A 24518-nucleotide genomic window follows, 5' to 3' on the forward strand; every position below is an offset into this window, starting at 1 on the left:
AAAATACATGCATGACTCGACAACTCTACTTAAAGTATGTACTGCTCTATAATCTGTTTTTGACATTTAATGCATTCCTATCATTCTTGCTACCGTACAACTTAAGACTTACACACTGAGTTGAGGATATGTATTAATGGGAGAACACTTAACTAGCATGCAAGAGGCCATGGCTCTTATCTCTACCTTCAGTACCACAAAAGAATTATGAAATTTCATTGAAAATATATATCTACTGAATATAACCAGTTTACTAATACTAAAATTAGATGCTTTTCTTCACTATCACAGTTATTTAAGATGTCAAAATAGAGCATATAAATTGACCAAAGTGAGGCATAGCTCTCTAAATTCTAAAGTGTATTTTGCTAGTTTTGTGAATATTCTAAACACACTGGAAAGAAAATAAAGGAAAAGCTTCTGAATCCATTCCAATTTTTCCTGGTAAAGCCAATATACCACTTCTGACTACAATAGGATGATGGTAGTAAACATGGCTTTACTTTTCTATCATTTATTCTTGCTTTTTCAAGGAGGTCACATATTGCTTTCTAGAGCTGGAATAAGTTTTACTAACAATTGGCCATATCATCAAAGAACTACCGGGGCTGGGAATATGGCCTAGTGGCAAGAGTGCTTGCCTCCTATACATGAAGCCCTGGGTTCAATTCCTCAGTACCACATATATAGAAAAGGCCAGAGGTGGCACTGTGGCTCAAGTAGTAGAGTGCTAGCCTTGAGCAGAAAAAAGCCAGGGCTGGGATTCAAGCCCCAGCACTGGCAGGAAAAAAAAAAACAAACTACCATGCTCTCCCATCTTTGATCTCTTGATTTCATATATATGATAACAAGAAGATCAACAGTTCTGCTGCTAAAAGTAAAATGGAAGAGATTTTTATTAAAAACCTCAGAATGTTATGGTATATGTGGTATGTTTATACCAGTACTTAGTGTACATACACAACAAATGACTTAAATTTTTAAAATTAACTATATTACACTAAATAAATCCATAGTAAGTTTTATTTTCCTACTACATGCCGTGAAAAAAAGCTACAGAACAAAACTGCATATTCAAATAAAAAGCAATCTTTTGTACTCCTTCAGTAATTAGCATCCAAGTATAAGCTTCACTTTGAACTATAAAAAATGTATACATAGCAGTATATAGTGCTTCAAGCCTGTAACTGAGGATCCTGCTTTGAAGCTAAGCCCTGGCAAAAAGTTTGCGTGACATTCCCCAACCCCTTGTCTCAAAGAATAAAAAGCTTGGTACAGTGACACACATCTTGTAACCCCAGCATTCACAAGACTATAAATAGGAGACTCATGGAGCAGGCCAATTGGGCATAAAATGAGACTATGCCTGAAAAACAACAAGAGCAAAAACAAAAAGGCCAGGAAAGATACAGCTCAAGTGGTACAGCAGCTGCCTAGCATAAAGCCCAAAAGAGTGTGTGTGTATGTGTGTGTGTGTGTGTGTGTGTGTGTGTATACAGTCATTCAAACTTCAAATATGATAAACCTATTCTAAGTCACTTAAAGATAATTATTAGTGGATTCTTCATATATAATGTTGAACATTTTTCAATGGCTGACTTTAACAATTCTTGAGAAATAAGAAAAACTAAATGTTCCTGATTTAATAGTTATTACTGTTTATAAAGGAAAGAAAATGCTTAAATACAATATTATCTTATTCAGCATCACAAGTTAAAAATGTATTACAGAAAAGACAGTTCACTCCCATGTTACTAACTCAAATGCATACTTACTCTTCAAAAGGCCTGTTTTGTAAAAGAATATTAGAATTTTAATGATGGTAAGAATGATACTGCAGGGGGGAGGGGGGCATGAGGGACAAGGTAACAAACAGTACAAGAAATGTATCCAATGCCTAACGTGTGAAACAGTAACCTCCCTGTACATCAGTTTGATAATAAAAACTTAAAAAAAAAAAGAATGATACTGCAACAAATGTTATCTGAAAATCTAAATAAACTGCTGGTAACATTCTCAAATCCTACATAATGTAACTAAAAATTCTTCTTGATTCCTCAAACTGAAATCATCTGGAGTCCTAAAATTGTTAAACGGCCAGCTCTTTTCTTTATCTGGTCCTCTCCATTTGCAAACACTATCCTCACAGTCCCCATTTAGTAAACAGCAAAGCCAAATGGAAATACTTTTCTTTAACCTTCCCTTTAACATATGTGGCCTCCACTGTAGTTTACAAATCTAGTAAAATTTCCATTATATTAGGACTAAAATGAGTAATTAAAACTCTAGGTAAAAAAGGACTTTTTAAAATAATGAAACATTAAGCTCATATAATAAATGAAAAATACCTACTGAAAGAAAAAAAATTGCTTTAGTATCTTCTAGTTCTAATTATTACCAAAAAGTGTACCCATGGTTTTTATATGTCTAAATGCAAGGAAACAGGTTCAATAACCTTAGAACTCATGTACATTAAAATACTATTTTATGTAATTAATATTTTTCCAAAATTTTAAGACAGTTTATAACATTCAATTATCTAATGCCATCAAAGCAAAATGATATAAAAAACAGGTCTGCTACCCAGAAATGAGCTTAAAACAAGTGACAGGAGAAACAGGTTACCTGATTCAAAGGTTGGCATTTTCAAATCACCTTGGTTCAGTTCTGTGCCATATTTTAATTTGTGATATTTTGCCCTGAAAATTTAATAATAAATTGGTAAAAGAACAATTGCTTCCTTTTCTATAGTTAAAAGAGTACAAATATCAGTCAAATAACAAAACATAACACAAGGGGCTGGGAATGTGGCTTAGCGGTAGAGTGCTTGCCTAACATACAGGAAGCCCTGGGATCCTCAACACCACATAAACAGAAAAAGCCGGAAGTGGCGCTGTGGCTCAAGTGGTAGAGTGCTAGCCTTGAGCAAAAAGAAGCCAGGGACAGTGCTCAGGCCCTTTGTCCAGGCCCCAGGATTGGCCAAAAAAAAAAAAAGTTTATGTCGTAGGAGCAACAAAAAACACCAACTCCAGGAAATGGAAACATAGTGTTTTTGTTGTTGTTTATTGTTGGTGGTAGTGGTCTTTGTGTTTTCCTTTCATTTTCTTTTAGAGGGGCAAAAGGAGGGATGTAGAAAACAAGGGAGGAAGGGTAAACAAATACAATCATGCTTTCAGTATACACTGTGGGGAAAATATCCTATGTAATTTGTTTTGTTTTGGTTGCCAGTCCTGGGGCATGGACTCAAGAGTCTGAGCACTGTCCCTGGCTTCTTTTTGTTTTTGCTCAAGGCTAGCACTCTACCTCTTGAGCCACAGCGCCACTTCTGGCTATTTTCTATGTATGTGGTACTGAGGAACCCAGGGCTTCGTGTATACGAGGCAAGCACTTTACCACTAGGCCGTGTTCCCAGCACTGTCCTATGTAATTTGTAGGCAGAGATTGAAGGGCAAAACTGGAGTAAAGCAAAGGAACAGGTAATTGTTCTAATCACTCATTATGTGACTTGTTTGAAATGGTAACTCCTTTGTAAAACACCTTAATAAAAACAAAATTATGGACTGGGGATATAGCCTAGTGGCAAGAGTGCCTGCCTCGGATACACAAGGCCCTAGGTTCGATTCCCCAGCACCACATATACAGAAAACGGCCAGAAGCGGCGCTGTGGCTCAAGTGGCGGAGTGCTAGCCTTGAGCGGGAAGAAGCCAGGGACAGTGCTCAGGCCCTGAGTCCAAGGCCCAGGACTGGCCAAAAAAAAAAAAAAAAAATTATACTACAAAAAGAAAACTGTCCAACTAGAATATGTCTAGGATACAGCTCAATAGCTATGCTCATGTGAACATATAAAATAATGCTTATCAAAATGAACTCCCCAAGAGGTTTATTTGTTCTTTTGGTGTACTGTTTGCAATTATTTCTTTTTTCATTCTTTTTTTTCCTCCTGGTTTATTCCCTATTGTCACTGTTTTTCATTTCCATCCCCTTTGTCTTGCATATAAGTTTATCTGATTTGGGGAGGGAAGGGAAATCACAGAAATGGTGGGTGAACCAATGCAATAGTGATTCTCACTAGACAGTACTATGTTGGAAATGAACTTTACAACCTGGGAGGGGAAGGGAATGGGGGGAGGGGGAGGAAATGAGGGAAAGGGTAACACTGTTCAAAAAGATATCTTAATTATTTAACTGTGTTCCCTCTGAATATCACCTTTACAATAAAATTTAAAAAGAAAAGAAAGTTGTCCAAGTAAAAGAGTAGCTTCAAAAGATTTTTTAAAAATGTTCCTGGACAGGTGCTGGTGGCGCAGGCTTGTAATCCCAGCTACTCAAAACTAGCTACTGAGAACTGAGGGCCCCGGTTCAAAGCTAGGCTCAGCAATAAAGTGTGAAACTCTCCAATCAAGCACCAAAAAGGCCAAAAGTAGATAGGTGGTTCAAGTAATTGAATGCTAGAATTGAGCAAAAAAATAAATCTCAAGAAGAGCACCCAGACCCTGAGTTCAAGCCCCTAGATGGGCACCCCAAAAATAATAATAAAAAAATGCCTAGGCATCAAGGAAAAAATTTCTAAAATTTATATTCTAAAGTACAACATTTCAATTTAACTATTTTAATTGCCTTTTCCCATGTATGAATCAAATAAAAATATATTTTATTTAAAATAAAAACTTCAAGGAAACTGCAATTGCATTAATGAGGACAATATTGTAAGTTATATGGAAATGACCCATACATACCTTTCTTGTTTTAATGCATATTCTAACATCTTTATTCTTCTTACTAAATCCTTCTTCAAATTCTCCTGACCTTTTCTTTCACCTTGTAAAAATGCTATCCGTGCCTAAAAATATAAAAGATACATTACTTCATTTTTTCCTTAATTATACATAAGAAACTAAAAAAGAGAAAATAATAAATCCTAGTTACTCTTGACAACAAGAATTAAAACCCATGGAAATGGGCAGAAGTTCTGTTAGATAACAACCACTTTAAAAATGAAGATAACTGCCAGGCACCAGTAGTAGTTCAGGCCTATAATCCTTCTAGCTATTCAGGATGATCACAGAAGCCAACCCGGGCAAAAACGTCCATGAGACTCTTATTGCCAATTAACCACTGAAAACATCTGAGGAGTTAGAAACAGCTCCATGTGATAAAGTTTCCCCCCCAAAAGGTAAGATCTGCCAGGTGCCAGTGGCTCACGCCTATAATCCTACCTACTCAGGAGGCTGAGATCTGAGACCCGCAGTTTGAAGCCAGCCAATGTAAGAAAGTCTGTGAGACTCCTATCTCAAATAAACCACCAGAAAATCCAAAGTGGCATTGTGGCTCAAAGTGGCAGAGTGCTAGGCCTTGAGCAAAAACAGTGCCCAGGCTGAGTTCAAGCCCTATGACCGACCACACACACACACACACACACACACACACAAAACTGTAAAAGGACAACCTTGGGGTTCAGTTCAGTGGTAGAGAGCTTACCTAACAAACACCCTATAGTTCAATCTTGATCATCATATACAATATTAAAAAAAAAAAAGGGTTTAGAACCTAAGAGCTACAAACTCTAAAAAGAAGGGCAGCAGCATTTATTACTCTCAAGTTGTAGAAAAAAATTAAAATGTGTAGCCTGGGCAGGAAAAGTCCAAGAGACTACTATCTCCCAATGAATCGCCAAAATATTGGAAAGAGCTGTGGCTCAAGTGGCAGAGTGCTAGCTTTGAGCACAAAAACTCAAGGACAGTACGCAGATAGGCATACACACAAACACATACATAAGCACACTTAGAATGTCATCTTCGTTATGCATTTTTCAAGAAAGATTCTGAGTTTTCTCTTATAGAGATTGGCTTTTTAAAAAAATCTTAAGAAGTCAGAAACTGGTGGCCACACTTGTAAACCTAGGTACTCCAGAGGCTGAGATCTGAGGGTCATGGTTTGAAGCCAGCCTTGGCAGGTAAGTGCCTTGTGACTCTTGTGTCCACTACCCACCAGAAAACCAAAAGTAGTGCTGTGGCTCAAAGTGGTAGAGTGCTAGCCTTGTATGAAAAAGCTCAGGAACAACTCCTGGCTCTGAGTCCAAGCCCCACGACCACCACCACCAACAAATCATAATAGCCAGGCACTGTTGGCTCACACCTGCAATCCTAGTAACTCAGGAGGCCAAGATCTGAGGATGGTGATTCAAAGCTGGGGCAAGAAACTCCATGAGACTCTTATCTCCAATTAACCAGCTAAAAACTGGAAGTGAGGCTGTATTTCAAGTGGTAAAGTACTAGTAGCTGTGAGCACAAAAGTTCAGGAACAGCACCCAAAGCTGAGTTCAAGCCCAAAGACAGGCATCAAAAAGGATATAATAAATAAAAAGCACAAATTATATTTTATACAAGCACTAAATAATCCTTATCTTCTGATCTTATGAACATTAGATTACAAGTGTCTTGAAACTAGTGGGAAAATCTGAAAGAAATTCCTTCTCATATTGTTAAGAGGTAAGGGTTGTTTTTCTGATTGAGAAAAGAATTACAAAATACACAATATGTTATCTAAGAGACTGTACCACAATATTTTCTATGACATTTTTATACTATTGTGAAAGCTCCTATTTTGCATTTTTCTATTTCTAATCATTTCTACTTAAGAGAATCTGGTAAATTAGATTAAGCACAAACCACACCCACACCTACACCCATAACATGAATCCCAAAGCAGTTACTGAAAATAGGTGATTGATGAGAATATAGGTCAAGTTGAAGATGAGAACTTATTAAAATAACTTCAAAAGAACATAGCTTAAGTGGAAATAACAAGGAAGATGAAGGAGAAGCCACAAGGGCTGGAACTGACTTTATGACCTAGTATCACCACATATTCAGAAGGAATTTTAAATGAAATGGTTTATTTTATACCCAATAGTCATAACAATGAATAAAGACTTCTTAGCACTGACAATGGCTTTCCTTTTTTTCCCCTTCTTTTCCAAACATGTAGGTCCCAAGGCTTAAGCTCCAAGCCTAGATGATGTCCCTGGAGCTTTTGTGCTCAAGGCTAGAGCTCTAGTATTTGAACCACAGCTCTACTTCTGCCTTCTGGTCAACTGGAGATAAGAGTCTCAACAAATTTTCCTGCATGTGCTAGCTTGGAACTGCAATCCTATCTCAGCCTCCTGAATAACTAGAATTACAAGCATTAGCCTCACTGGCACCGAGATTTCCTATTATTCTTATAGGTCAGAATGCACCGTTTATAGCACTCGTTTCTGCAAATACACACTTTAAAACACTGATTTTAAAACCAGCACTGTGAATATGGCTTAGTGGTAGAGTGCTTGCATGGGTTTGATTCCTCTGTACCACATAAACAGAAAAGGCCAGAAATGGCGGTATGACGCAAGTGGTAGAGCACTAGCCTTGAGCTCTATAGAGAGACTCCAGGGCAAGCAAAAACGAACAAAAAATATTTATAATGGGGGTTGGGAATATGTCCTAGTGGTAGAAGTGTGTGCTTGCCTAGCATGCATGAAGCCCTGGGTTAGATTCCTCAGCACCACATACACAGAAAAAGCCAGAAGTGGCGCTGTGGCTCAAGTGGTAGGGTGTTAGCCTTGAGCAAAAAGAAGCCAGGGACAGTGCTCAGGCCCTGAGTTCAAGTCCCAGGACAAAAAAAAAAGAGAGAAAGGGTTTTACATAGAATATATGGTTACAGTGCTGAAAATGGAACCCAAAGCTTTACATGTACTAGTTAAAGTGTTGTACCAATAAGGCACATTCGAAGCAACAAGTTGTTTAAAGCACCAAAAAATTCACTTTTTAAATCAACCCCAGTCAATAATTTTTATGTTTTAGTTATATTAATATCAAGAGTATCAAAATAGGGCTGGGAATATGACCTAGTGGCAGGAGTGCTTGCCTCCTACACATGAAGCTCTCGGTTCGATTCCCCAGCACCACATATACAGAAAATGGCCAGAAGTGGCGCTGTGGCTCAAGTGGCAGAGTGCTAGCCTTGAGCAGGAAGAAGCCAGGGATGGTGCTCAGGCCCTGAGTCCAAGGCCCAGGACTGGCAAAAAAAAAAAAAAAAGTATCAAAATATATGGTTACCTTGAAATTTACTGCTAAAAACATATTGTAAAAGCAAAAATAAATTTGTTTCCATCCAATTTCAGTTGACATTCCACTGATAGCCAATAAACTTTATTGTTTATTTTCAAGGCACCTTTTTCCTTTGAATGAGTAAAGGTGTTCACTTGGCACTTATTTGCATATCAACTGAATTTTCCCAACAAGAAGCATATGATTAACACATGAGAATTGTCTGGTATTTGTTATTTGATGTAGACAATTTTAACTAAGACCACTAGAGGTCACCAGTGCACAACTTTCAGCATTGATTTGACCAGGATAAGCCTAAACTTGACTCACAATTGTTTCCTTTTCTAAAATAACCGTGTCTCGTGTTGTTGTTGTTGTTGTTGTTTTTGCCAGTCCTGGGGCTTGGACTCAGGGCCTGAGCACTGTCCCTGGCTTATTCTTGCTCAAGGCTAGCACTCTGCCACTTGAGCCACAGCGCCACTTCTGGCCATTTTCTGTATATGTGGTGCTGGGGAATCGAACCCAGGGCCTTATGTATACAAACAAGGCAAGCACTCTTGCCACTAGGCCATATCCTCAGCCCCCGTGTCTCATGTCTTACCGAACATAGAAAGCAAACCACTTTCTTTCTTTCTATTGCAAGATTTTTCTTAATCAAATTATTTAAACAAAAGTTAGCACTACATGTAGATAGTCTTAATGACTTTAAAACACTTTAGCACTTACTGTAGAATTCAAACTGCATACCATTAAATAGCAAACCTTAGTATCCAAGGAATAGAAAAAATAAACTCTCAAATACTATGTTTGGGAGCAACTTACCAGCAATTTCAAGTTACAACAGCTAACAAATTAACAATGCAACTAATTTAGAATAGCAAGCAAAGTTAATATCCTCCTTCCTTTAGTGGTCAATAAAACTATACATATGAATTCAAAGCACCAAGATTCAGTTGTAAATCATTTTAGGATACTCAGGTAATATAGTGACAAGACATATAGGAAATCATTTTAAAAATGACTCAAAACTTAATCATCAAGTTCATTAGGGGGCTAAGAACTCTTCTTAACACAAACACACACACACACACCACCACCACCACCACCACCACCACCACACACATCATAATTCAGTGTGTTGAAGCAGTCATCTAGTAATACCAGTCATCAGTCCCCAACTGATCAGGATGAACACTCAAAATTTTATTTCAAGGAAGATAAACAAAACGCTGCTTGCAAAAGCCTAGAATGCCCTTCTTTCTTTCCTCTCCCTTCCTCTCTTCCTTCTCCTTCCTTCCTTGTGCTGGTCCTATGGCTTGAACTCAAGGGCTAGGATGGTGTTCCTCGGCCTTCTTGAACAAGGCTTGTGCTCTTCCACCTGATCCGGCCTCACCGATGTTTTGGTAAATTGGAGATGAGAGTCCTGCCTGGGCTGGCTGGCTTTGAACTGCAATCTTCAGCTCTTGGCCTCTTGAGTAGGATTACAGGCATGAGCCACCAGCACCAAGCCATGAGCCACAGAGCACATTTTCTTTTTGGTGGTGCCAGTTCTGTAGCTTGAACTCAAAGCCTGGGTGAGCACTGTCCCTGAGCATTTTTAAAAACTCAAGGCTAGAGTTCTACCACTTGAGCCACAGCTTTACTTCTGGCTCTTCTCTAGATAGAAGTGTCTCAAAGACATTCCTGCTGGGGCTGGCTTTGAAATGCAATGTCAGATCTCAGCATCCTGAGTAGTTAGGGTTACAAGCGTGAGCCACTAGCACTTCCCTTTGTATCTTATTCTTATTTCTTCATTTATAACATTGTCTAAACAAGGTTAACTGAATTAAAACACTTCCATTACCTCTAAAATGCCAATGTCATATTTGACAGAAATACTGGTTCAAAGCATAATGAGTTTTTGTTTTGTTTTGTTCTTAAAGAAGTATACTCCTGTAAGGTAGCAAATAAATCATTTTAATAAAACACATCTTAATAAAAACACATCTTGCTTGACTATTGTTTAAATCCATTATAAATATCATATACAAGTACACAGAAATTGTGAAAAAGTGCGAAAGGTCAGTAATATGGCATTATAGCACTAATTCAGAATCTGAAGATGTGAAAGAATGAAATGACAATATTGGGGGGGGGGGACTTGAATTCGGAACCTGGGCGTTGCCCTTAGCCTTTTCACTCAAGGTTGGTGCTCTTACAGCTTGACCATGGCTGAACTTACGGATTTTCGGAAGTTAGAGATGAGTCTTTTCAACTGGTTGGCTTCAAACCATGATCCTCGGGCTGGGAATATGGCCTAGTGGCAAGAGTGCTTGCCTCCTACACATGAAGCTCTCGGTTCGATTCCCCAGCACCACATATATGGAAAAGGGCCAGAAGGGGCACTGTGGCTCAGGTGGCAGAGTGCTAGCCTTGAGCGGGAAGAAGCCAGGGACAGTGCTCAGGCCCTGAGTCCAAGGCCCTGGACTGGCCAAAAAATACAAACCATGATCCTCAAATCTTTTTTTTTTTTTTTTTTTGGCCAGTCCTGGGCCTTGGACTCAGGGCCTGAGCACTGTCCCTGGCTTCCTTTTGCTCAAGGCTAGCACTCTGCCACTTGAGCCACAGCGCTGCTTCTGGCCGTTTTCTGTATATGTGGTGCTGGGGAATCGAACCTAGGGCCTCGTGTATCCGAGGCAGGCACTCTTGCCACTAGGCTATATCCCCAGCCCCGATCCTCAAATCTTAACCTCCTGAGTAACTAGGACTACTAGTGTGCGCTACCAGCACCTGGACAGGTTACATTCATAATCCAAAGACCTTGAAACTAGATGGGTCACAGAAATCATTACTACACTGTATACACCACATGTAGTGCAAAATCTTATTTAATGCAAACTAGGGCAGTAAACACAAACATATTCATTATTTTTCCAAAAAGGCATATATGTTTTCACTAAGTGTGAGAAGGTGTCAGTTCCCAAATGCTTAGCAAAACCTTTAATCCTTTAGTTTTCAGAGTTTAACAAGAGTAATACTTGTCAAGATTGGTATGTCAAACAGTATCAGTACTAACTTATCCCCCATAAGATAATTTGCTAGTTTCTCCACAGAAGAATCAAAAGAATCAAAACCTCTATAGGTTACAGTACTTTTCTCAAGTAAAGCAGTGGTCAGTGTAGGCACCAAGGCAATCTTATTTCAGAGAATATCCCACTCACCAAACTATAAAACTGCTCTCAAGGAGAGGAAAGCAGCTAAAAAGGAGCCAAAATATTCTTGTCGATAAGCTCACCTGTTACATTAAGGATAGCATCATTAACCTCATTTCTGGATTTTTAAAAAAAAAGTTTATTTAATTTGTGTGTGTGCGCGCGTGTGCACATGTGTGTATGTGTGTGCTGGTCCTCAGGCTTGACCTCAGGTCCTAGGCACCGATCCTGAGTTTTGTTTCTCAAGGCCAGTCCTCTACTACTTGAGCCATAGCTCCACTTCCAGTTTTTTGGGCTTACCTGGAGATTTTACTTCCCAGGCTGGCTTTGAATCATGATCCTCAGATCTAGGGCTCCAGAGTAGCTAGGATTATAGGTGTGAGCTAACACAACTCAGCTGAATTAGAATTCTTTAAGTAGAAAAGCAGGCAGTCACAAACTGTGACTTATGAGAACTTGCAGATGGTAAGAAAAGCTGACCACTCAAAATTTACTTGCTAAGAATCAAATAGGAGCTTTAAGAAATGAGAAAATAACTATGGGAAGAAGTACTAAATCTTTGGTCTTTAGTGTCACCACCTTAGAGGAAACAGGAGACCCCACCAATCAAAAAACTGTCTTCAGGGCTGGGAATATGGCCTACTTGTAGAGTGCTTGGCTCATATACATGAAGCCCTGGGTTCGATTCCTCAGCACCACATATACAGAAAAAGCCAGAAGTGGCGCTGTGGCTCAGGTGGTAGAGTGCTAGCCTTGAGCCAAAAAAAAAAAAAAAAACCAGGGATGGTGCTCAGGTCCTGAGTCCAAGCCCCAGGACTGGCAAAACAAACAAACACAATTCACTATGTCTTGTGTCCATCTTAATGCACTCTATATAGCCCCACTCCTAAATGGAAGGTAATGACTTTTTTCAGTAGTAAGCAGTGTAACTTAACTTTTATTTCTCAATACAAATTAATATCAGACATTCCCTGCTTCCTGAAAAACAGCCTATTTTGTCACTCTTTAGACAAATAGTGAAAAAGAGTCCTCAAGCTTCAATTACAAAAAAAAAACCAAACAACCAAAAAACCTTTACTTTGGTATCTATCACATCATCTTTGATGTAATACAAATATAATGTAAGTACAATATAAAGTCCTTCAAATTCATACATTAGTACGATACGTATGTACAATATGTATTAGTACGATATGTTAAGACTCTGAAGATACAAAGCACAGTAAAACTTGAACGGTATTGGAAATGTTAAGAAAAGACTTCAGGGCTGGGGATATAGCCTAGTGGCAAGAGCGCCTGCCTTGGATACACGAGGCCCTAGGTTCGATTCCCCAGCACCACATATACAGAAAATGGCCAGAAGTGGCGCTGTGGCTCAAGTGGCAGAGTGCTAGCCTTGAGCAGGAAGAAGCCAGGGACAGTGCTCAGGCCCTGAGTCCAAGGCCCAGGACTGGCCAAAAAAAAAAAAAAAGAAAAGACTTCAGGGGCTGGGAATATGGCCTAATGGCAAAAATGCTTACCTCGTATACAGAAAGGCCTGGGTTCAATTCCCCAGCACCAAATATACAGAAAACAGCCAGAAGTGGCGCTGTGGCTTAGATGGTAGAGTGATGGCCTTGAGCAAAAACAAGCCAGGACAGTGCTCAGGCCAAGTCCAAGCCCCAGGACTGGCAAGGAAGAAAGGAAGAAAGAAAGACTTCAAAGGTTGTATTAGGAATGTTATCGAGCCATAAAAAAAAATTAAAAGCAAGATTTGCATCTCCCCCAAAATTCTAATTACCCTGATCCTACCAATTTTCTGACATTTATCTAAATAAATGCAATTTATTCTCATTTCTTCCAGTACTCTTTTCAGAGTAACTAGTATATTAAACATTAAAAAAATTCTCACTCGATTATGAACCCCAAAAGAAATCACACTTTCAGTATCTCACTCAGTAAATGTGTCCCCCAAAAAATCCATCTTTTTCTAGTCTTTGTGCGTGAACTCATTAAACAAATTTGACATTTTTCCAATAAAAAATAATGTAAACCTAGATCCTATGCCAAGAGCAGCACTTGGATCAGAAGAATGGATCCTAAAACATACTTTCAACAACTCTGATTGTTACACTCAATTAAAAGCAAATATGCTACTCTAGGCATTAATTTTCCTATGAGTAATAAGTTATGCACATTTCTGCTAGCATCACAACATATTTAATTCATTAATTTGCCCCTAATTATCAACTTTATTAAGCAAACATACAAAAGACAAAACAGAATCTGATAAGCCAAACTACAACAAAATTAAAGTATACTCATTAAGATGAAACAAGAACTTTGTTGAATGCAAATTTACTCCTTAGAATACAGACATTGTAAGAGAGAATAATAGAAGAAAATGGAGCAGAGTGCTGGTAGCTCACAATCTGAGGGTCATGATTCTAAGCCAGCCCGCACAGCAAGTCTGTGAGACTTTTATCTCCAATTAACTACCAAAAAGCTTAAAGTGGAGCCGTGGGTAGAGCAATAGCCTTGAGGACAAATGCTCAAAGACAGCCCCCAGTTCAGTCCCAGCACCGACGCGCATACACACACACACACACACACACACACACACACACACACACACGAGAAAATGAAGTCACAGCATAATATACAATTCATATTAATAACAGTATAATTAATAATTCCAAGTTTCATTTGTTTTGACAGTCTCAATATGTAGTTCAAGCTGGTTTCGAACCTGAGATACTCTGCCTCAAATGGGATTACAGATCCATGCCATGGTGCCCAGTTTATCTATTCTAGGTCTTGGGGCTGGGGATATGGCCTAGTGGCAAGAGAGCTTGCCTCATATATATACATGAGGCCCTGGGTTCGATTCCCCAGCACCACATATATAGAAAACGGCCAGAAGTGGCTCTGTGGCTCAAGTGGCAGAGTGCTAGCCTTGAGCAAGAAGAAGCCAGGGACAGTGCTCAGACCCTGAGTCCAAGGCCCAGGACTGGCCAAAAAAAAAAAAAAAAAAGAAGCTAGCTTCCAAGGTTCTGATGACAGTATCAGAAAATGGACAACATTCAAGGGAAAAGATTCACATGAGAGGAGTTTTAATCATCCCCAGAAAGTAGCCAAGTTCCTATTACAAAGAGGGGTCAGTTATCCTACTCCACTGGTTGGCTCCCTGAAGACAACTTAAAACCTGCTCCTAGAACCTGTCTGGCACCCAACTCATTTGACATTTCCTGAGCTTCACCAAAGCATTCATACCTGGAGAATATGGCTTGCTGCTCAAGAACTAATTTCAACAGAAGCCTTCTTCACTGTAGTCCAAAGTTGTCATAAATATTTTATCCAAAGGACTTTTTTGGAAGGAGAGCATAATAATCAGCACAACATAGGCAATGGAATAAACATAGGATTCTAAGTCATAATTCCAATCCTAACACATAGAATCACAGGATCTTGGGCAAACTTACCCTTAGTTTCCTATCTGTTAATGGGGATGATGGTATTACATAATACCAATTCTCAAGCTACATTAAGAACTAGAAATAAAACTCAGGAAATATGAGTATCTATGTCATTCTAATTCAGAAAAGTGGATTTGGGACAGGCCAGTACACTATAAACTCAGGAGAGAAGGACTCCTTTGCGTATTTCCTTTAACAAAACAACGAAAACCCACCTTGAGCCCCATGAATTAAAAAAATGCAATAAATGCAATACATGATAATATTATAATAAATGAAACTTTCAGATAAAATAGCAAATTCATATCTGCTAGCTCAAAGATCATTTTTCCAGAGAAAATAACAGCTAACCTTTGACCTGAAGAAATCAGATGGAAGAGGAAGAAGCCAGACTGAATTTACCAGATTAGAGAAACTGGCAGAAGCTATATTGTAAAGTATCTTAATATACAATATCAGTTGGATGTGGTGGCACAGACCTGTAATCTCAGCTACTTAGGGAACTGCAAGTATCCTTGTTTGTGGCAGGCCCAGGCAAAAAGATAGTAAGACCTCATCTCAACAAGTGGTGCACCCTGGGAGGCATGGGAGAGAGGATCATGGTCTGAGGCTGGTCCTTACAAAAATACAGGGCCCTGCTAGAAAAATGGCTTAATAATAAAAAGGACTAAGCGTGGCTAAAGTAGTAGAATACCTGCCTTACAAGTATAAAGCCCTGAGTTCAAACACCCATACCACAAGATAAACCGACATCAAGCCCAACAATAGAAAGCAGAGGCAAGAGACCTTGAGTCCAAGGCTGGCCTGGGCTACCAGAAACCATGTTCAAAGCAACAATAAAAACGGCTCAGCACAACAGGATATGAAAACAAGGGCAAATTCTGACTCCAGCATCAAGTGCAGTTATGGTAGATGATCTACAATATATTTAGGATAATCTACCACTGAAACTAGAATGCTTTTTATTTTTTTTAATTCTAGGGCATTTTCAGACCTCATTTAGAAATCTTATTCATTGCATGATTCTGTGGTAACTAGTGAATGTTTTCCATTACCTGATTAACTCAGTTATCTGGAGAAGTTTCCAAAGTTAACTATGGAGTCATCTTCCAGGAAGGTTAAAAATAAATCAGATTCATCAATCCTAAATGATATAACTCCAGGAGCTGAATCTTATTAATGCTTTTACTAAAGCATCTGCATTAACACTATTCGGGAACAACAAGGTGACTATAAAAGATATTCACACATATATGTATGTGTATGTATGTATAGATAATCATATTTTCTATGCAAATATGAAAGTAGAACATAGAAACCTGTTGAAATTGTTTTAAGAAAAAGGGAGAAAATGTGTATTTGCCTTGAATGCATGAAGCCCTAGGTTCCATTCCTTAGTATCTACCACACAAAGAAGTGGCACTGTGGCTCAAGTGGTAGAGTGTTAGCCTTGAGCAAAAAGAAGACAAGGGCAGTGTGTTCAGGGCCCTGAGTCCAAGCCCCAGGACTAGCAAAAAAAAGAAAAGATGAAGGACAGAAATCTGGAAGGTAAATTGAGATACATAGTATCTACATGTATCTACATATGGATAGACAACCATCACCTGTATATAAATGATATATGCTAAAAAACTTATTTTAGTAACAGTCTAGCGATATGGCTCAGTGTTATTAGACTGCCTATCTAGCAAGTATGAAGCTAAGGTACTAGGGTCAAACGCCAGCACTTGAAAAAAAAAATGAAGGAAGAAAGAAATTTTAAAAATAAATTCAAACCAGGCACCTGGTGGCTCAAGTTTATAATCCTAGCTACTCAGGAGGCTGAGATCTGAGGATCATGATTTGAAGTCAGCCAAGACAGAAAATTCTATGAGACTCATCTCTTAATAAACTACTCAGAGGGGCTGGAGATATGGCCTAGTGGCAAGAGTGCTTGCCTCGTATACATGAGGCCCTGGGTTCAATTCCCCAGCACCACATATACAGAAAACGGCCAGAAGTGGCGCTGTGGCTCAAGTGGCAGAATGCTAGCCTTGAGCAAAACAGAAGCCAGGGAAAGTGCTCAGGCCCTAAGTCCAAGGCCCAGGACTGGCAAAAAATAAATAAATAAATAAATAATAAATAAATAAAATTAAAAAATAAACTACTCAGAAAAAGCAGGAAGTGGCACTGTGGCTCAACTGGTAGAGTGCTAGCCTTGAGCACAAAGAGGCTCAAGGATAGCGCCCAGGAACTAAGTTTGAGCCCAAGAACCGGCAAAAATAAATAAATAAATGAATTAAAATAAATTCAAAAAGCAAAATCTCTTCTTTAGTCAGAACTTTTAATACTCTCTTTTAGAAATTGAAGGACATCATGTAAATGAATAAGGTACTAGTAAAAGAAAAACAGCCTATATTGTTTGAGGATGTAAATCCCTACTTGTCATGATTTAGCTATTTTATAATCCTTTATGTGTTTTCCTCAGTTGAGGTTAATTCATTTATTTATACATAACATACCAAAACAATTCAGTTTTTCAAAAGTGCCTTACTAAAAACTGTCCATCTTAATTAACATCATTAAAAACTATAGAACTGGGGCTGGGGATATAGCCTAGCGGCAAAGAGTGCCTGCCTCGGATACACGAGGCCCTAGGTTCGATTCCCCAGCACCACATATACAGAAAATGGCCAGAAGCGGCGCTGTGGCTCAAGTGGCAGAGTGCTAGCCTTGAGCGGGAAGAAGCCAGGGACAGTGCTCAGGCCCTGAGTCCAAGGCCCACGACTGGCAAAAAAAAAAAAAAACTATAGAACTTAGCTGGGTGCTAGTGGCTTACGCCTATAAATCATAGTTTGCCTGTGGCTGGTCCTGGGAACAGACTTAACTCTAAGCCACTTACATATGAATAAAACTCGTAAACAAAATGTCATCTTACCCTGGAGATGACCCACTTTCAGTCTATTCAAAGTATATTCTTTTCTTAATAAACTTTCCTATCACTTTCACTGAAAAAAAAAAGGAAAGAAGAAAAATTAAATCACAGTAAAGAATTCTTGAGGCTACGTTGAGCAGACACTGAAATGTACTGCACATGTCTTCCTTTTGGAATGGTAGATTTATTATCCAGCTGCTTGGAGTACTACTGGAAAACAGCCCTCAGCTGTCATTTTTCTTCAGGAATTGCCTCAGCTAAATTGAGCTGCCTTCCCAAGTGGCCCTTGTCCAAAGTCTGACCAAAACAGGGGCATAATGGCCTAGTCCCTCCTTAGCTAAGGACAGCTATGACAACGACGCCAACTGCAGAGTTCCCGAATGGGGTCCATACTGCATTATAGCCCAGTTTAAACATTCTGCTTCTTTTTACAGATAGCTACTCTAAGAGCATTACTATGTGCTAACTGCTACCCCAGCTATCTGAAGGTACTCAATTTGCTACCACTAGTGACAGTATGATACAAGAAAGCAGGCTTTGGGGCTGGGAACATGGCTTAGTGACAGAGTGCTTGCCTCTAGGATGCATGAAGCCATAAGTCTGATTTCTCAATACCATATAAACAGAAAAAGCCAGAAGTGGCACTGTGGCTCAAGTGGCAGAGTGCTAGCCTTGAGCAAAAGAAGCTCCCAGGCCCTGAGGTCAAGCCCCAGAACTGGCAAAAAAGAAAAAGCAGTCTTTAAAATGAGGTTGAAGTTGTGCACTTACACCAAAAACAAAAACAAAAAACAGGACAATAAAACCTTCACCTATGGTAAAGCAGGAAGTTTTCTGTGAAAAGGAATGCAAAGTTGGAGCATCTTCTCTACCAAGGGCCACATGGCAAATATCTTACTTGGCCTTTGCACCATTACATATTCTTTCATTATTTTTGTTTGTTCTATAACTCTTTTAGAAATGGGCCAGCCCCCCAAAACAGGCAGGCTCTAGGCTAATTTGGCCTGCAGGCCATAGTTTGCCAAACCCTTCACTAGAAAGTACACTGTATCAGGCATTTTTGAAATACAAGGAGAACACCAATTAAAAAGGACTATAAAATTAGGTTGGTACTGCTAAAGGCAACTGACCCTGAAAAAAAAAAGAAAGAAAGAACAAGAAGTGAATGTAACAGGGGATGAAAAATGAAGTTATGTTGACACATGCTTGTAAGCCCAGCATTTGGGAGGCACAGACAGGAAGATCACAGTTCAAGGCCAGGATACATAGTGAGAGTTACAAAGTAAGAGCCTGTCAAAGGAAGGCAAAGGAAGGAAAGATATGAAATAAAATAAGAAAAGCAAATATTCTTTGGTAGCACAGAGACATTTATCTCAAATAGCAAGATGTAACAAATCCTAACAGTAGCAAAGTTCCAACCACAGCTAAAGTCCTTCAATCTGGACAAATCTAAGTTTTAGGGGGGAAAAGAAAAATAAGTATGACCCTAAAAGTGCAACAGGGACATAAGTTCAGAAACCTGAAAATTTCTCAACCTACAGTGAACTCTGTATATATATACTCTTTTTTTTTCCTGTGTACTATGCTATTCTGACACTTTAAAAATCCTTTCCAGCTAGGGAGAAGCCCTCCATGGGCTAGGCGAACTCCTCAATTTGGCAAGGGCTCAGTAGCAAGAGTGCCCTTTGATATACAAAATCAGAGCCACATCTCAACAGTCTGGTACAAACCAAGAGGTAGTAGTATTCCTCTGCTTTAATCCTCTTAGAGCCAAGTATAAGACAACTAGGAACCACTGCATAAGCTCACAGCCCCAATTTAACCAAAGTAGCCAATCTTAAAACTACTTACCTGGTACCTACCTGCCTTGACTTTCTTGTAGAAACCCCAATAAAGGCAAGGCTATGAGAGAACCCCTCCTTTTCTCTCCTATCTTCTGTCTCATGACCAACCTGGAGAATCCTGAGTCATGTTGTACCTCCTTGTCTCTAGAATCTGAGTAAAATAACTTTTCTTTCTAAACCTTTTCTTGTGTCTCCTCTCAGGGCCTTATCTAATTACCTGACTAGTCCATAAAAGAATACAATCTAGGGCTGGGGATATGGCCTAGTGGCAAGAGTGCTTGCCTCATATACATGAGGCCCTGGGTTCAATTCCCCAGCACCACATATACAGAAAACGGCCAGAAGTGGCGCTGTGGCTCAAGTGGCAGAGTGCTAGCCTTGAGCAAAAAGAAGCCAGGGACAGTGCTCAGGCCCTGAGTCCAAGCGCCAGGACTGGCAAAAAAAAAAAAAAAGAGAGAGAGAGAGAGAGAGAGAGAATACAATCTAGCTTCATTTGAGCCTTAAAGAAGGAACTTGCATTTTTATTAACAGCCAGTATTACTTTCAACCTTTGCTTTACATCTTCACAGCAAAAATAGTAAAGACCAAAGAAAAAAAGAACACCACTGAAATTCACTTCTTCGTAATAGCAACAAGACTGGCAAGTTGTTAACTCTTCCAGAGCGATGGAAGTTAAGTGAAGCAATCAGAGGAATGTTTATGGAACACAGAGTTGAATTTTAGTAAACAATAAACATACTATTTACATTTCTCTCTTCCCAGTTCCATGACAGCCATGAAACCAATAGTTCACAATCACAGTAAAAACCAGCAGTAACTGGAGCAGACAAGAGGACCTGCAGCTCCTTGAAAGGCCTATGCCCAGATCAGGGCATGGTGATGATACGTCCCTGTAATGTAAATCCAACTTCAACACAGTGACTCTCTCTCAAAAATGAGAGGAACCAAGTAGTAGCGTGTTTTGCCTAGCAAGCCCAAGTTCCCAAACTCAATCTCCAATATTGCAAATAAAATAAAATATAAAAGCCCCATTCCCAGCGTCTTATTATTTGATATTTGGGGGTCTCTTAGAAAATTATTCAAACAAGGCTGTCTTTATCTGACTTAGGTAAACGCATCCAATCCAAGCAGTTTTTTTCATGAGCATTTATGGCCAAAAACAATTAGCAGCAATTTAGCCAACATCTTGGCTGCCTGCGGTGGTAGGTAATATTTGGGACAAACAAAAAATTAACTTAGAAACTTACAAAAAAAATTAAGAAAGGAAGTGAAAAGGCTGGGAAGTAAAATGCTTGTAAGGGGCTTTGAAAGCTTGAATACAGTCTGGGATTCTAGAAGGTGGCACATGCAGCATTAAGCACTTGCTCAAAAAAGTCCTAAGAAAGCCCCCAAACTCTCTCCTCTGAGTTTGAGGAGACAGGCAGAATTGTAAATACCCAAAGCACATACATTATAATTTCTTGACAAAGACTAAACTACATACATGTTTCAGTACTCATTAGTAGAGAATTCAATAATCTCACACAATAGAAAATACAAAAAGGGGTAGGATGGATGAGAATATTGAAACACTGAACAAGATATATTGTATTCATAAACTGCTTTGTTAAGTGGCAACTCCTTTGTACAATTACTTAAAAGATGTGTGTGTATGTTCTAGAACTCAGGGTCCCTTAACTTTTTGCTCAAGGCTAGCTCTCTAGATAGAACCAGAGCTCCACTTCTGGCTTTTTGATGGCTAATTGGAAATAAGAGTCCTACAGATTTTCCTGCCTAAGGTTCACTTCAAACTGCACTTCTCAGATCTCAACCCCCAGAGCAGTTAGGATGACCAGTATGAACCACCAGCACCCATCTCAGGTATTCTTTTAAAAGCTTTGGAACTTAAATTCCAATATTCAGAAATATGTTAACAAAAGATACACTTAAAGGTAGAATGTATTTGGCATGTATTTCCTGTGCTTTTCTATCTCTACTGCTATAGGGCTGACTGATCTCTCATGATGATAATCATGATCTGACCTCTGAACAATAAAAAGACAAAAGGATAAAAAAATTTAAAAAAAAACACTTGAGGTGAGGGGAATCTGATGCTATAATGCTTTATAATTTTACATGCACACACAAAAAAAGAATATAGAAGGTAGAACCAGGGCTCAGAAGTAGAGTGGTTGCCTAGAATGCTCTGGTACAATCCCAGAAATGCAAAAGAAAATGATAGTCCATTTTCAACAACAAAATTACTAAGTAAACAGAAAAGCAAGTATGTCATGCATATGAGGGATGGATGGATATACATACACACATGCACAAACATTAGACAAACATATAAACTGTCCCTAAGAAAGCCCAGACACAGAAGTCACCAAACTAAGTCTTTAAATTGTTAAAAATGACTAAATGGAAATTCTAGAATTGAGAAGTAAAATAACTGAAATGAGAAACCTAAATAGATTTGCTCAACTTACAAGGAAGTAAAACCACCAACCAACTTCAATATTGGTCAATTGAGATTATGTAGTCCAAAAAATGAGGAAAAATTAACAAGCCTCTAACAAGAAATCTATAGAACAAATTCAAGTGCTGAAACAAAGATCCATAAAACTATCCTTCAAAACTGAAAGAGAAAACAAGGCATAGTGGTACATGTCTACAATCTTAACACCCAGGAGGTTGAGGCAAGAGGTTCTTGAATTTGAGGATAACCTGTGCTAACTAAGCAAGTTTAAGGTCGGCATGGCAACACAGACCCATTCTAGCTAATTGGGAAGCAGAGATCAGGAGGACTGTAGTTAGAGGCTAGCCTGGGCAAAAAATAGTGAAATCCCACCTCAACCAATAGCTTAGGTTAGAGGCACTCAAGTTACCCCAGCTAAAAGGATAGTATAAATAAAGAAAAATACATAAACAAAGGGAAATGTACATAAAAAGAAGCATACATGGTAAGGCAGCAGGCCTATGAAAACAAAAGTAAAAAAAACACAGGACCCTGTCCCCAAAATAACTAAAACAAAAAGGGCTAAGGGTATAGTGGTAGAGTACCTGCTTAGCAAGAATGAGGTTCTGAGTTCAAATCCCAGTACAGCTAAAATAATAACCAAATCACACACATTTTTTTTTTAAATCAAGAATCAGCACACCAACAGGTGCTACAAAAGCAACACTGAAAGGTCAAAGTCAAGAGAAATGGCTTCAAAATGTTAATGTAAATTTATTCCCAAAGCGCCAATTAAATGTGACAAAATACTGACATTTTTAAAGAATCTAGGTCTCTAAAACCTATCTCTTATGTAAGTTTTCTCAATAAATGACTTGATAACAATAACTGGGCAAAATGAAACAGTAAGCCAAGAAGACAGGTGCTGGTGGCTCACATCTGAAAGCGTAGAGCAACTCAGGAAGTTGAGTTCCCAAGATGACAATTTGAAACCAGCCCATGGAGGAAAGTCTGTGAGACTCTTATCTCTGATTAGTTAATCAAGAGCTGGGGCTCAAAGTGGTAGAATGCTAACCTTGAGCAGAAAAGCTAAAGGACAGTGCCCAGGCCCTGAGTTCAAGCCCCACCACCACCACCAACAAAAAGAGTAAGCCAAGAAAGGATCAATACAAGAAAACACACACACACACACACACACACACACACACACACACACACACACACACTATGGTCAATAGACCATCAGACATTAGCTTCAAAATGCAATAAAACCTGCCAAGTCTAAATCACAGGAAGGGAAGGATAACTCTGGGAGACAGGTTGTCCTCTTCCCTTCTACATTTACACACAGGAGGCAGAACTGATAATATATGCTTAAGAGCTAGAAAACCCATAGTCATACAATCTTTACAGAAATAGGACAGTACACACATAAAACAATGAAACATTTCTAAAAGACAACTCCAAGAAAAATAACCCAAAACTGTGCCAAAAAGGGAACGTAATCAAACTACTGGGGCTAGTGACGTGGCTCAAAGTGGTACAGCTCCTGAATTTAAACTATACCACCTCCAAAAAATGTTTCTGGTCAGTGGTGGGGCTTAAACTCAGCCAGGGCACTGTCCCTGGGCCTTTCAGCTCAAGGCTAGCACTCTACCACTTTGAGCCACAGCCACCACCTCCAGTTTTCTGGTGGCTAATTGGAGATAAGAGTCTCAGACTTTTCTGCCCAGGCTGGCTTTGAACCTCGATCCTCAGTTCTGCCTCCTGAATAGCTAGGGTTACAGGCATGAGCCACCGATGCCCAGTTTCCAAAAAAATTTTTTTGAATTCATGGAAACTTGACATCTGTGATAAGGAAAATAGCAGTCCCTTCCCTATAAAACATCCCATCTCACAGCTTCAGAGCTTTCTATGTCTTTCTTGTTCACTTACTAAAGCAGCTATAAGCCTATCTAAAAGTAGGTTCATGGACAAAGTTCTAAGACTGTTACTTTATGAAATGAAATACAAACCAATAAAAGTTTGTTTATTACTAGCTTGACATTGTGGCCCACTACTCAGGAGGCAGAGGCAAGACAATCTCGAGTTTCAGGTCAGTAAGAGTAAACATAGTATCATCTCAAAAAAAATAAAATTGGCCAACTATGAATCATGCCCATAATGCTAGCGACTCATGAAGCTAGGATCTGGGAATCACAGTTTAAAGCCCTCAAGCCAGCCTGGGGAAGAAAGTCCATGAGACCTTTGTATCCAATTAACCACCAAAAACATCAGGTAATGGAGCTGTATGTAGCTCAAGTAGTACAGCAGTAGCCTTGAGCACAAAAGCTCAGGATCAGTGCCCAGGACCTTGTCTCAAGCCCAAGGACTGTTACACACACACACTCAAACCACAGGTAGCTGGGCACCACTGGCTCACCCCTATAATCCTGGAGACTGAGATCTGAACATCTTAGTTCAAAGCCAGTGCAGAAAAATCTGAGACATTTCCCGCCCATCATCTACCAAAGAGCTAGAAGTGGAGCTGTGGGCTCAAGTGGAAGAACATTAGTCTTGAGCCAAAAAAAAAAAAGAGCAGGGACAGTGCCTA

The 24518-nt window shown here is 39.3% G+C and overlaps 1 protein-coding gene and 1 long non-coding RNA gene across 5 annotated transcripts in view; both read right to left on the reverse strand.

The window, feature by feature from the left end:
• The window catches only part of Strn3 (striatin 3), an 83944-nt gene that overhangs the window by 46690 nt on the left and 12736 nt on the right, over positions 1 to 24518 (reverse strand). For all 4 annotated transcript variants that reach the window (XM_048362195.1, XM_048362196.1, XM_048362197.1 and 1 more), the window contains exons 2-3: positions 4737 to 4840; positions 2626 to 2699 (exon numbers count right to left, since the gene is read on the reverse strand). In XM_048362195.1, coding sequence (XP_048218152.1) covers positions 2626 to 2699; positions 4737 to 4840 — 178 coding nt within the window. The remainder of the gene's footprint in view (positions 1 to 2625; positions 2700 to 4736; positions 4841 to 24518) is intronic.
• On the reverse strand, positions 11188 to 23444 carry LOC125363156. Its single transcript, XR_007213181.1, has 3 exons — positions 23148 to 23444; positions 21403 to 21412; positions 11188 to 11200 (listed from the first exon to the last, which is right to left on the reverse strand). It is a non-coding gene; the product is annotated as an uncharacterized LOC125363156 (long non-coding RNA).

Source organism: Perognathus longimembris, chromosome 14, assembly GCF_023159225.1.
Source record: "Perognathus longimembris pacificus isolate PPM17 chromosome 14, ASM2315922v1, whole genome shotgun sequence".
Lineage (NCBI taxonomy): Eukaryota > Metazoa > Chordata > Mammalia > Rodentia > Heteromyidae > Perognathus > Perognathus longimembris.